At 41.7% G+C, this 14,594-nt stretch overlaps 1 protein-coding gene across 2 annotated transcripts in view; it reads right to left on the bottom strand.

Annotated features, from left to right (window-relative positions):
- The window catches only part of LOC133005777 (copine-9-like), a 91,106-nt gene that overhangs the window by 12,124 nt on the left and 64,388 nt on the right, over positions 1-14,594 (bottom strand). For both annotated transcript variants that reach the window (XM_061075559.1, XM_061075558.1), the window contains 8 exons: positions 10,024-10,087; positions 8,822-8,925; positions 6,786-6,890; positions 4,754-4,795; positions 4,404-4,479; positions 2,124-2,177; positions 1,745-1,806; positions 1,226-1,272 (listed from right to left, as the gene is read on the bottom strand). In XM_061075559.1, coding sequence (XP_060931542.1) covers positions 1,226-1,272; positions 1,745-1,806; positions 2,124-2,177; positions 4,404-4,479; positions 4,754-4,795; positions 6,786-6,890; positions 8,822-8,925; positions 10,024-10,087 — 554 coding nt within the window. The remainder of the gene's footprint in view (positions 1-1,225; positions 1,273-1,744; positions 1,807-2,123; positions 2,178-4,403; positions 4,480-4,753; positions 4,796-6,785; positions 6,891-8,821; positions 8,926-10,023; positions 10,088-14,594) is intronic.

Consider the following 14,594-nt stretch of genomic DNA (forward strand, 5'->3'; position numbering starts at 1 on the left):
AGCTTCCAGCCGTGCCACAGGTGTACCGTGCGTCTCTGGCTAAAAGAATCCAGCAAAAACATTTACCACACCCTGTGCACATTGCACTGCTCACTGCACTTCCCAGCATGGTGAAAATAAGAGCCTGAATGTAACAATCTGTTCAAGAAAGTGATTTGTCTCCCAGTACAAGCATGAGTGCACCTGCTATAAAGAAGGTCATGTTACTTTACAAATGGGAAACCGTGCAAATGCTTTTCACACCAAAATGTTAAAATGTTTCCTCTCTGTAATACCTTAAAGATAAAACATAAGACTCAAGTGGTGTCATATATATCTTGTCAGAGAAAATAAACAATATGATTGGATTGCACATTGAGTAAAGCGAAGGAAAGGTGCATTACACTCTCAGTGGCAGACACATTAGAAGCCCCCATCTTTGAGCAAGAAAATCTGTTGAATTTCTTTATGTATGACTTATTTCTTGGAGAAAATATTGAGTATATCATTTACATATAAGACAATGCATTGAACTGGACATCTTAACACTTTTAGAACAAAAAGACATTCAAAACACTTCAGCATAAATAATATACCATAATCTGGATACATTTAATCTGGATACTGGAACCAATCCCAGTTGACATTGGGAGAGAGGCGGGGGTGCACCCTGGACAGGTCACCAGCGTATCACAGGGGCAAAATACAGAGACAGCCATTCACACGCACATTCACATCTGTGCTGAAATGAGAGTTTCCAATGAATCTAACCCCAGTCGGCATGTCTTTGCACTGTGGGAGGCTAAAGAACAAAAGGCTGATACAATACAATCTACTTTCAATCATTTTCTTCGGTTGCACTTACGCCTGGCTCTTTTGTGGCTTTGATTCAAACACAAAACCTTCTTGCTGTGAGGCAACAGTGCGAACCACCACGCCACCGTGCTGCTTACTTTATATAATAAATAAGCAGATACTCATATATAAATGTCACATTATTCCTTGCTGGTTATGTAAGCCAACTGATTCATCAATGGCAGTTCACACGGTGTTCTGCAAGCTGTGAGGACCTTGAGTCACATTTAATGATCATTTGAAAGGGTTTGGGGATCACATCTGGTCTAAACATGTTTTGATGCAATGGCTTTAAGAAAGGGAAGAGTTAGACAAATGCGCACAATACAATGAATGACATATTTGCAAGTGAATTTTGTGTATCCTAAATGGACCCAGTTCTGTGACCTACCATTAGATGCGGTGAAGTCTATAGCCACTGTGAAGTTCAGCTGGGTTCTATTGCAAATAAAGAGGAGAACAACAAAGAGCTTTAGACACATCAGTGTAGTTTATACCCGGTGCATCTCCAGCACTTCAGGCACACCAGTACAATGCACTGTAGTACAATCACTTCACTGGTTCACTGGCTCATTATTGTGGCAGGGCAGTGTTCCAATTCTGAAGGCACAAATAGGTCGAACAAATTAAACAAGTGATTAAAAGTTAATTAACTAAATAAATGAGGTATTTACACATGAGATATATCAATACAAACTTCTTCAAAACCAGGGTCTTTCAGAGCCAATACAAATTCAATTTGAAGCTGCTTACAAAAAGTCTTTAGGTAAATTCAATCAAGTATATTTTCGCACACACATACACACACACACACACACACACACACACACACACACAAACACACATACACACACAAAACGGTGTCTATGAGTGCACGGTGGGACAGGAGGCTGATTATTATTCTACTCACCCTCCTCGGATGAAATCCACAAAGGTATACTCGGAATCCACTTTGAAGGACAGCAGAGTTACCTGGCAAACAAACAAAGGCACGCACACATACACACACACACACACACACACACACACACACACACACACACACACACACACACACACACACACACACACACACATATACACAGAGTGATAAAAAAAGAGGGAAGGGTGGAAGAGGGTCCAGTGCCAGGAAGACCGGAAGGTAAAATGACAAACAGGTGCCAGACAGTAAAAGACTGAGTGAGAAGCAGTTGTAAGAGTTAATGATGCCTACAATGTATAGAGTATAAAACAATCATGAATACAAACATTAAGAAAATGACAGGTATGGCGGAGGTGGGTGTACTCACAGTCCCAGAATTAACGTATTTCTTCTTTTTGCCTTTCTTTTTGGGATTTAGAACCTGCCGGTGATAAGAAAAGTAAGTTAACGATTGAGAGGGTACTTGTAAAACCACTTCACATGCTGGATTGATGCTGATAATGAACATGAATTATTCAACAAATTCCTGATAATGGTGACAGCCCATGAATTGGAACTAATTTCACTTTTAACTGTGTGTATATATGCAAAAACAATAGAGCTGGACTTCGGCAGGTGAAAATAAACAATATATTCATCCATCCCCTGTTGTTACAAAAAGAGATTACGTGCCTATGATGTCTTATTTATGAATTTTTCTGCAACAATATTATTCATTTGTTTGCTCGGAGCAAAGATTATAATAAGCCCTGTGTAGAGTGTAATCGGCAATGTGCTATAACATATAAAAAGTTTCTATTTATCAAATTTATTGTCATAAATTGTACAGACATGTAGAAACAAAAAGTTATCCACATTGTGAATGTGTTGCCTGAAGACATTGATAGTATTGCCGTAACAGTGTTATTTTGCCGAAGTGTGGTTTTTAATAACGTCATTATTTAAGACCTTGTCACAAAATAATTTCGTCTGACCAGCTTTACTTAAAACTGCAACAGATTTAAAAGCCCCTTTAAAATAAAAACCTCTATCCGCGCAAGCATCACAACTGTATTTGGTCGTTATTGAATCAGAGTTGTTAATAAAGTCCTTATCTAAAGCTTTTTAGACACCATCCACCCACCATTAATAAACATAAAGTTCTTCCTTAAAGAGGAGAGTGGTCACTTTTTTACTGTTTCATTTGCAAGGAAACAAGGAGGATGACATGCAGACCAGCAGATGTAGTTCATCTGTTTTTTTGCATTGTGAGACCATCAAAGGTGAAAGGTAAGATCAAAACAAGGCAGTACAAAGCAGGGAGTAAATCTAGTCAAGAGTAACAAGGAATCCAGAGTCCATCAACAGGAAAAAATGTGTGTAACCAGAGCTAAGGTCAGAAAACACAGAAACACTGGGAAAAGAAACTTTATCAAGAGGAAACACGGCTGAACACAGAGATTAAATACACAAAGAAGGTGAAGGGGGCTACAAAATACGTGAAAAATATCTTCAGCATATTAAATGTCATGATGATTATTTGTCTGAAATTTTGTCACAACTTATAACCCCATTTATTATTGTCAAAGTGACTTTGAGCAAGAACATCAAATCAGTTATTTTTTTAGTCAAACTGAACGTTTGTCAGACATTTTGAAATTCCCTACTCTGAGATATCGTGTTCACAAAGCAAAACAATTTTTTTTCGCAGTGACCCTGCTTTGACCAACAAATGCTAATCAAGTCATCAAGAGTCTTTATATGGTTCTTTGACAAAATTTTGCGGGAGACATTAACTGCAACTGCCAAAGTATATTTGGGCAAGAAACATCAAATTACAGGCTTACATTTCTCAAACGAGCTCCATGGTGGCTGAGGTGAGAACCCACTTGACATGATTAGAAGATGGGATAATGAGCGGGGTGCTGAGCCTCCAGGACTCACTGGCTGTGAGAGTTGAATCAAAAAACTAAGAATAGCTATACTTTAATATGGGTTTTTTCCTGTTGTTATTCAAGAAGGTGATCTTTTAGCTTGGGAGCAGGACCCTGGGGTTTTAAGTGAAAGCATTCAAATCTGAACGTGAAATCAATAAGACCTGCTCTCAAACTCTCAAACTGTATGACCACACTTTATAAAGACATGGTTCTAAAATGAACCATGAACAGAATGTGACAGCTGATAGTATGAACCAAAATGATATACAAAAAATCTAGTGGGAATTAGTGCTTGCGTTAAGGAGCTACTAGCTTGAGTTGAAAAGTAGGAGATAGTTAGCCTGGCGTGTGTTTGCTCTCTTTTTAACAAGGAATAAAGGCCTAACACCACAATGTGTTGTTCATTGTGTCGAAATCATGATGACTTGTGCTGTAACTGCAGGAACATGTTTTCTATCCTAGCTTTTCTCTTTGTGAGATGTTCCATTCATTCGAAGGTTGCATAATTTTCAACAAAATGTATTCAGCTCTTTTTACATTGAGAGGACCTTTATTCATCATCTGTTGTAGCACCTATATTTCAGTGCATTTGTAAAAAAGGTTGTACAAGCTTTTTCAGAGGTTGCAGGGATTCCCAGACGCTGGACAACCAATCAACTGAAGCTTAAATAACAAAATCAACTGAATAAGTGTTTGCAAGGACAACAAGACACCCACACGTCGGGACTCACCTCATAGACGTTGAATTGGTTCTGGCCCCGAGACAGCTCTCTGTAGCTGGTGGTGAACTCGCCAATGAAGTCATGGCTGCAGACAAACACCCACACAGACAGGCGAGCATTTACACAAGTTTTATAATCTAAAATAAATTGTACATCCACATCTGTTTCGTCATGTTTGTGCTTGTCAGTCTCCTGGCTGATCTCCTTTCTGCATGATAACTTTTCAATTTTTTTGTCACAGCTTTTCAATCCAATTGCATCCACATTATAAATAATGCACTTAATTTCCTTACAACAGCTGTGAGATGTCATTATGAATAATGAGGTTATGGTGAGTGGTTATGCTGAGATGCTTTTACCTTCCATCTCGATCCCAGTCAAAGACATCTATCTTCACGGTCCTGAAATAGACAGAAGGAGTTTCATTTCTGCTCTTCAACAGATCATATGCTGTCAGTGAAACCAGAAGTTGAAGTTCTAACTATTAAAAAGAAAAGTATTTTTACAGTGTCACATTGGGACCAGAGCAATTACACGTTAACTGATTAAATAATGTCACACCGAAGAAGATTAAAGGTGCAGAAGGTACAGATGGTAATGTGAACTTCCAGGCCTATCTGTGCCCCTATACAATTTTCTGGGGGAAGTAAGTAAATTGCTTTGCACTGTATTGTGGGATTAAAAAAAAGAGACAAAATTATTGAATGCAAATGAAGATAGACTTCGCCTGCAAGGTTTTGCACCGATTTGCAAAGAAATTCCCTGGGAGTTGAACCTTTCCCTGTTGAGGTACATGGCTGTGGAGAAGAAGATTATTATTGGACTCTGGGGACTCCTGTCTTGTGTGTCCCTATAACCTCCAGCTTTACAGAAAGAAGCAGAAATGAAGAGCTGCTTGGCACAGTCACATTGGAGAAGGTCATAAGCTGCTGATATACACAATGTTTTCTAATGAGAAACCTGCTCACTGGTTTACAAGGGACCAGTGAGAAGCGGCAGATGCATTGTTCACAGTCAGAGAGAGCCGTCCACTAACAAAAAAGTCAGTGATTCCGGTAATTTCCCTCTTCCAAAGGGTCCTTGGGCAAAAACCAAATTGCCTTTGATCATTTTTTACCATTGTGCCTACAATGTATGAATCATGTTCGGCTCAGACTCACCCTCTGTCTGACAAAGCTTGATAATGATACTTTCACTCATGCTCTTACCTGCACTTCTAATGCTATTAACATTTTGAATAGTTTTTTTTTTTTTACCTTGTTTACTATTACTGTGTTTTTTCTCTCAAGCAAGTCAAAGTACCACTTGTTTAAAAAATTGCTGAAAATATATAATATAGTGTGAACAAAGTTGGATGCAGTTGTGCAACAGGGTGAGCCATTACACTCAACACGTTTTCACAATATGTGCATCTGCAGCTACAAATTGGTTCTTAACAAATGAATCATTTACTCCTGTTATTAAGATGTAATGCTCATTATTTTACATTATAAATATTACAGTTGCAGAATAATGCACTGTTGCTTTAGATTTTTTTGTATGATTTATTTAACATGTTGATGGAACTGACAACGGTTTTATTTTTTCTATTATCCTGGCACTTTAATGCCATCTGGCATGCTTCTTCCTCCCGCTTCCAGGCTTTTTGCTTAGCGAAGCTAACTTTATTCTGTAAGTAGCTTCACCTTTTAGAGTCATACATAAGAAGGGTATCAATCTTCTAATTTAAATCTTTGAACATATTAAAATTAGCCATTTTTCTGAAATTACTAAACTTCTAATGTGTCCTTCAAGATATCCAACTTATCAAAAATCTGGGGTTTTCTTATAAAAAAAAACAAAACACGAGCATTTCTAAAGGCGAAAATTCACAATAATGTAAAAAAAGATTATAAAGACAAATTGAAAATAATGGTCCCTACTCCTGTGTGAGTGCAGGTACTTCAGTTGTGTATGCATCGTGCACCTGTAGACACACAAGCCTGCTGTCACAGCCGCTCAGCTCAGTCCAGCCTGACTATGAATGTAAAACAGTGCTGGGTGGAAACTGAGTCAGTCTTAATAACACCAGTGCTGGTCCCTGGGACACCATGACCGACTGCTGGCATTATTCTGACCGCCCCAGCAACGGGTGATGTCATTCACATAGAGAGTCTGCCTGTGCCCTATTGGTTCTTAAGAGTTCCCCTATACTTCATCTAATCAGAGAGAATGGGGTGTGCTTTTCCAGGGCAGCGATGGAAATGTAATCAGCGATTGAAATAAGGTGGCCCATGCTGTTTGTACTATGACATCTCACCTACCGGTTTCTTTGGTGTCTACGAAGTTAATTGCCGTTTCATTCGCTCTCCATTTGAATGCATGACACAGTTGTGCAAAATGTTTCCTGACCTGTCATAGTCTCCATTGCAGAGAGCTCTCACAGGGATGGTGAAGGGCTGCCACACCGGGTTCAGTGTGTTCTTGATCACCTCTGTCTTGTGGCAGATGGTGAACCTGCCAGCAAAATAACAGATGTAAGGCCACAAAAGAGAGAGCAAACTCACATTGCTCAGATTGTACTGATGAAGATACTCCCACATCTCTCATCTCCCGCTCCCTTTGCAGCTCTACAAAATGCTTTGCACGCTGCTGTGTCTTTTAAAAAAAATCCGCTTAAGTATATCTGGGGGACATGACAGAGCTGCAGATGGAGTTTTATTGCTACAAACATGTCCCCCCGGCAAAGCAGTGTAAGAATGTAATAATCTGAAAAGAAGTTAATTTGTATAAGGAACAAGTAAAATGAGAATGTGGGCGAATACATGGGGCTTTCAACACCACAGGGCTCATTAAAAACGTAAGCTCATATTTTTCCTGTACAATGTTTATGCACTGTTGTCCCACTTAACTGTCACAGGAACTGCCAAGTAGGCCCATCTTTGCTGTAGATACTTTAACTGTGCAGGGCTTACTGAGGGTTTGGTGCTTTGATCAACATAGTGCTGGCAGCATTAGATTGTCACTTAAATAATGAAATAAAATGATGGACTGATTGTCTCCATTATTTTAGGTTACGTTGATAACTCAAAAATATTTTACTTTTGTGGCATGTGTATTGATAATAAACCATGAAATTGCAATTTCGAATTGGATTGTCGTGGACGTATGATACATTCAATATAAAAAAAAGTTGGAATAAACTACAGCAGTGGTTAGGAACTGGATCAAGTCCAAGCCGTGGGCAGATTTTCATAGCATCATGGCAACAACATAAAGAGAATTTCTTCTCTTTCAAAGTCTGTTTACAAAGTAAAAGCACAACATTTGTTTTGTTTCTGCTGAGGCTGAGGGGAAGAATGGTCGTCCCCCAACCAGAAGGTTGGCTGTTCAATCCTCAGTCTTCAAAATCTGCATGCCAAAGTTTCCTTGGGCAAGATACTGAACCCCTCAAATGGTCCTTCATAGATGTTGAGTGAACTGATTGTTTTAGGCTTTGGATAAAAGCGTGTGCCAAATGACATGTAATGAATTACAGAGCTTTTGTTTCAGAAATCTTCACTGCAGATAAACCAGGTAGAATGAACACAAAGTTTCCTAACTTCACACTGCACAATAGAGTCTGCACACAAACAATACAAAGTGACCTTATATTGTAGAACTGTTTTAGGACGACTCACTATGGAATAATAGTAATAATTGTGAAGTAACTCCAGAGAATTAACACAGACAAGAGAACGGAGCATTACAAACAGGCAGGTTAAGAACAGGCACTGCACTAGTACATACAAATGAATAGTTTCTTTAAATACAAAAAGATAACTAAGTAATATAGTGCTGAGATAATTTTTTGAAAATGACCACAATGACCAAAAACACAAGGGTGTTATTTGTCATTACCTGTATTACATTTTCATAATACCTTTTCATAGTGTTGTATCTGTATTAGTTTTTTAGTATTGGATGTATTGAATCTAAACCTGCCTTTTAAGAACATAAAAATGAAGCCTAAACTAAAGAGTCCAAATAAAAAGCTGTTGAGGTGGTTTTAACAGTAGGAAATTTAATGAAAAGTAATAAATACGTATGACCATATTTCCTTATTCTTACTCAAGGTTGTATCATTTTTTCCTATTAAAAATGGAAAACTATTGTCCAAAATGTGAGAAAAGCTGTCAGTCATTATACGAGCACATCGGAGACAGTTGCTTGCTTCAGGCTTCAGTACCAGATAATGAGGAAAAAAGAACATCTACAGAACATCAGATCTATTCGTATTGGTTCAAAGCACATTATCTGTTCATATCCAAACAATATATTAATACTTATCGTTCCTGCCGGCAGGCGATGAAGGTCATTTACATTGCTAGGTTCTCAAGAGTCTGACAGAAGCTGGTTAATAAAGATGCAATTAAACATTCGAGCACATTGTGACAAGTCAAACTCACGTTCCATCCTCGTTACTGCGGTAGAAAACCAGGAAGGGGTCTGACTTGCCAAAAAAGTCCTTCTTATCCAGCTTGTTGGCACACAACTGCATAGTGGCAATATCCTGAGAGAAAGACAAGCAGTTTTAGTTGAACCTCAATTATTCTGATGCAATTTAATTTCCGAGCCAGCAACTTGTTTTCTTCGAGACCCTATTTCTTGGTGATAAAGGAGAAGTGGTTTTGTAAAGCCACATGCATCATGGTGATGCAAATGTGGATTCAAAACACCACACTCACAATGACTGGCATACAAATTTACAATGAATGGGATCCTGCACTTAATTTAAATTATACACTTTATTATTGGGAGACTTAGATTTGTATTTTTTTTTTTTTGTGATATAGCCAGCCAGAGGGAATTGCTTTATACATATGTAGGTGTAGTTAGAGCAGTTAATGAGGAGCTGTGCTATTCCTGCTTCTGTGCTGGGATCGGACTGGACAGACAGACAGACAATGTCCATCATTGACACATAGGGCTTGTCAGTCTGCATACATGTGGGCTGCACACTCTCACACATCAACACACTTATCAAAATTCCCGAGTCGCATTTGAACCTTGTCAGGGGCAAAACCTCCCAGAGTAACGATGGTAAACACAACGAAGATAAACGTGTTCACATAATGGTCTCTGGACGACACACACACACACTTAGACACACAAACACACACAGGAAATTCAGTTGGTATCTGACTGCCTCGTTGGTATTAATATATCACCGTGGCAGGGGAATGGAAAATTGGAGGAGAAATATCACTTATTTCATAGCATGAAACCAACTTGACAGTTAATTTTGAACACATTAAGAGTGCAGAGCGAGCCGGGAAACACACATAACATCAGTGTTTATTGGTGCTGAACACGGAAAAAGCTAACTTGAGGATGAGGCTCCGGATGAAGTTATTTACAGGTTAAACTGCTGCACATTTGTTCCATTTTATGATCAACTTTTGATAGATTGGCCCATCACTGCATGCATTCTGTGTGTTCAGGCGTGTGAGCGTGCTTGTGTGTAGGAGTGTTTGTATGTCAGGGGAGAGGATTGCAAGCTATTACAAGAACAGTATCAGGGTGAATAAAAAATGCAGGCAATATGAGTGTGTGTGTGTGTGTGTGTGTGTGTGTGTGTGTGCGTGTGTGTGCGTGTTTGTGCACTGACCCTGCAGTTACTGAGCTCCTCTGCAGTTAAGATAATGACTCCACACTTCTTTCCTGGAATCCCACTGAGAATGCAAGGGGAGAGTGTGAGAGACAGAGGGAAAGATGGAGAAAGAGGGTAATTGAAGCATGACATAAATTATACAATGGCCAAGCAGATTGAATTTATACCTATCATTATTTTTGATACGTGACTGCACAGCATGCAGTTTGTCATATTTACAAGAAAACGCTTACACATTACACTTACTTGCACAACATTACAAAGTATAAATATTTTGTATAAAAAAGCAACAAAATCACATTTGTCTGAGTCAGGCAACTAAAGCCCAAAGCTTTTAAGCCCATTAAGGACGCACTCTGGCTCCTGCAGTAAAGTGGTTTCACTGTAAACTTTTTCAAGCCACCATTTTAATTGAAATAAAACATCTTCCCTCTACGATAACAGCCTACAAAGCAAGATTTTTCATAAAATGACAATTTTAACAAGTGCACTTTTCAGAGAATAAAAAAAATGGCAGGTATATGTTACAATAATCCTTTTTTGCAACCGAAGAAATTCAATGGAGCTATTGGAGATTGAGTGAGTTGCTCAAGGTCAATTTGGTAACACGGAGGGAAAGCTCTCACCTGTCCAGGACATCAGTACTGTTTAACCTAAATGTGCATCTTAATATAATAAGTAAGGAGAAACGAAGATGGCGCTGCGTGAGTGGCAGCCTGTTACAGCAGCTCTCACTTTTCGTACCTCTTTTAGTGTGTAAATAGTGTTTTCAGCCTGTTACAGCAGCTCTCACTTTTCGTACCTCTTTTAGTGTGTAAATAGTGTTTTTAGTGTATTTTGTTGTTGTTTTTTTTTTTTACTACATTGACACTTTAAGCAAGTGCGCAGCTATGGATGTTCACATTTTAACATTCGTAGTTTGCTCCTTGCTGTTTTCGGCACTTTTTGGTGTGGCTGTGGGAAACTCACTCGACCACGGCTCCCCATTCAACCACGGCTCCATTGTTTACACCCGGGATCAGCTGTTGGGCCTGCGCCACACACCCCTTCTCTGCGTGGAGCGGCCGGAGATCCCCGAGGAGTTACGGAGGAGGAGAAGAGGATGCAGAGCGGGAGTGAAGCGCAGGGAGCGGAAAAGACGGTTTAAACCATGTTTACCGTCTGTCATCATGGGGAATGTAAGATCTCTCCCAAACAAGATGGAAGAGTTGACGGCGCTGACCCGACTGCAGAGGGAATACAGGGAATGCAGCCTCATGTGCTTCACAGAGACGTGGCTGACTGAACTTTCTCCGGACTCACACGTAAATCTGGACGGCTTCCAACTCGTACGAGCGGACCGAAAAGCAACGGAGTGCGGTAAGAAGAAAGGAGGTGGGATCGCTGTGTTGGTTAACGATAGATGGTGCCACCCGGCACACACCAGCGTGAAGGAGATGCTCTGCACCAGAGATTTGGAGCTGTTAGCGGTCAGCATGCGGCCATACTATCTCCCGAGGGAGTTTTCACATGTTATTGTTGTGACTGTGTACATCCCCCCCTCGGCGGTCGCTGCTGTAGCTTCAGATCGGATCCACACAGTTATCTCGCATCTTCAAAGCCAGCACCCCCAAGCCCTCCTCCTCATCTCCGGTGACTTCAACCATGCCCCTCTGTCCTCTGCTCTTCCCACCTTCACCCAGTACGTGAACTGCCACACTAGAGACAATAAAACTTTGGACCTAATGTATGCAAACATCAAGGATGCATACACCTCATCCCCCCTCCCCCCGCTTGGTCGCTCGGATCACAACCTCGTTCACCTCGTCACGGACTACACCCCTGTGGTGAATAAACAACGACCTGTGAAGAGGACTGTTAAGGAGTGGTCCGAGGAGACCAGTGCCAGGCTCAGAGACTGCTTCGAGACTACAGACTGGGAGGCACTCTGCAGCCCCCATGGCACTGACATTGACAGCATGACCCACTGCATTACGGATTATATTAACTTCTGCGAGGAGAACACTGTGCCCTCCAAGCTGGTACGGTGTTTTCCCAACAACAAACCCTGGGTGACCCCCGAGATAAAGGCCCTGCTGAACGAGAAGAAGAGGGTCTTCAGATCGGGGGACAAAGAGGAGCTGCGCAGAGTCCAGAAGGAACTCCGGCTGATGATCAGGAAGGGGAAGGACAGCTACAGGAAGAAACTGGAGAAGCGGCTGGAGCAGAACAACGCCAGGGACGTTTGGAGAGGGCTGCAGACCATTGCAGGCCACGGAAAAGGTGTGGGAAGACAACAACCCAGCGGGGACAAGGACTGGGCAGATGAACTGAATCTGTTCTTCAATAGATTTGATTCCCCCCCCCTGCCCCCTCTTCACACCTCTCCTGGCCAGCCCCCCCTCCCCCTCCCCTCCTCAGCCTGCCACCTTCGACACCTGACCCCCACCAGCCAACCCCCACCCCATCTCCAGATCATCATCCCCCCTTGAGACTCTCACCACTCCTCACCCCCACACCCCCACCACAGTCATCCTCCACCCCCCTCTCTATAACAGATGATCAGGTGAGAAGCCAACTCAAGAAGATCAAGGCAAGGAAGGCCCCGGGCCCGGATGGTATCAGCCCAAGACTGCTCAAGGACTGTGCTGACCAGCTCTGTGGTGTGATCAGGCATTTGTTCAACCTAAGCTTGAGCCTGGAGAAAGTCCCAGCCCTGTGGAAGACCTCCTGTGTGGTCCCGGTGCCGAAGACGCCGCGCCCCAAGGAGCCTAACCACTTCAGGCCAGTTGCCCTGACTTCTCACCTGATGAAGACGATGGAGAGGATTATCCTGAGACACCTACGACTGCTGGTGGGCACACAGCTGGACCCCCTGCAGTTTGCTTACCAGCCTGGGATTGGGGTGGATGACTCAGTTACCTACCTGCTGCACAGATCCCTGCTACACCTGGAAGACAGCAGGAACACTGTGAGGGTCATGTTTTTTGACTTCTCAAGTGCATTCAACACCATCCAGCCTTCACTGCTCAAAGTGAAGATGGAGAACGTGGGAGTGGACCAACACCTGGCTGCATGGACAACGGATTACCTCACCAAGAGACCACAGTATGTGAGGCTCCATCACTGTGTGTCTGACGTGGTGCTCTGCAGCACAGGTGCCCCTCAGGGTACGGTGCTCTCCCCTTTCCTCTTCACCCTCTACACCTCCGACTTCACCCACAACACCACCCACTGCCACATCCAGAAGTTCTCAGATGACACAGCCATCGTTGGATGTGTTCCTGAGGGGAATGACCTGGAGTACAGGGCGGTCATCACAGACTTCGTCAGCTGGAGTGAGCTCAACCAGCTTCAGCTGAACACCAGCAAGACGAAGGAGATGATCGTGAACTTCCGGAAAAAAGCATCCAACTTAACACCAGTGAACATCCAGGGATTGGACATAGAGGTGGTGGAGAACTACAAATTCATGGGTGTTCACCTCAACAACAAACTGGACTGGTCTGATAACTCACATGCCCTCTATAAGAAGGGCCAGAGCCGCCTCCACCTGCTGAGGAGGCTGAGGTCCTTCGGAGTGTGCAGGGCTCTCCTCAGGACTTTTTATGACTCTGTGGTGGCTTCAGCAATCTTCTACGCTGTGGTCTGCTGGAGGGGGGGTAGCACGGACAGAGACAGGAGCAGGCTCAACAGACTGATAAGAAGAGCGAGCTCTGTCCTGGACTGTCCTCTGGACTCCATTGAGGAAGTGGGGGACAGAAGGATGTTAGCCAAGCTGGCGTCCATCATGGGCAACACCTCTCACCCCCTACATGACAATGTGGGGTCCCTGAGCAGCTCCTTCAGCAGCAGACTGTTACACCCACGGTGTAAGAAGGAGAGGTTCCGCAGGTCCTTCATCCCGGCTGCAGTCAGGCTCTACAACACCAGCACCACCTGATAATGTTGTAGTCCCTGTCTATTATTTATCTCCACTCAACCTCTCACCATAGCTGTATTTGTATTTTTATTTTTCTTATTTATTTTTATTTTTTTACTCAGATCACTACTATGCACAATAATATTCAACACTTTACATCTATATTTATATCATGGTCACTTATAATGGTTACATTGCAATATTTGTATTTTCCTTTATACTATCTTGTAGTATTATTTATATTATGGTCACTTACTTTTAATTATTTTTTCTGTATCATGGTCACTACTGTTGCAATATTACTTATAATACTTTTGTTTTCATTACAATAACACTTACATCACTCCACTTTCTCCCCAGTACCTGCTTTTGCACAGTGTCTGTTTTGCGGGTTGTTTTTTGTTTTTGTTTTCTGTATATTTTTACTCTCATTATGTGTAGTTTAGTAGTGTATATATTTTGATCTTTCTTTTTTATTGTTGCTTCGGCACTGTTATTTAAATTCTGTTTTTCTCTTTTTTGCTGTAACAAGTGAATTTCCCCGTTGTGTGGATAAATAAAGAAATCTAATCTAATCTAATCTAAGTTAAAAACACTTTTCTGCAAATGTCACTTAAAGATGAGTTTCTGAAGTAACAACTGGATTGTTGTTCTTAGTAAAATGCCA

Source organism: Limanda limanda, chromosome 7 (assembly GCF_963576545.1).
Source record: "Limanda limanda chromosome 7, fLimLim1.1, whole genome shotgun sequence".
NCBI classification, from domain to species: Eukaryota; Metazoa; Chordata; class Actinopteri; order Pleuronectiformes; family Pleuronectidae; genus Limanda; species Limanda limanda.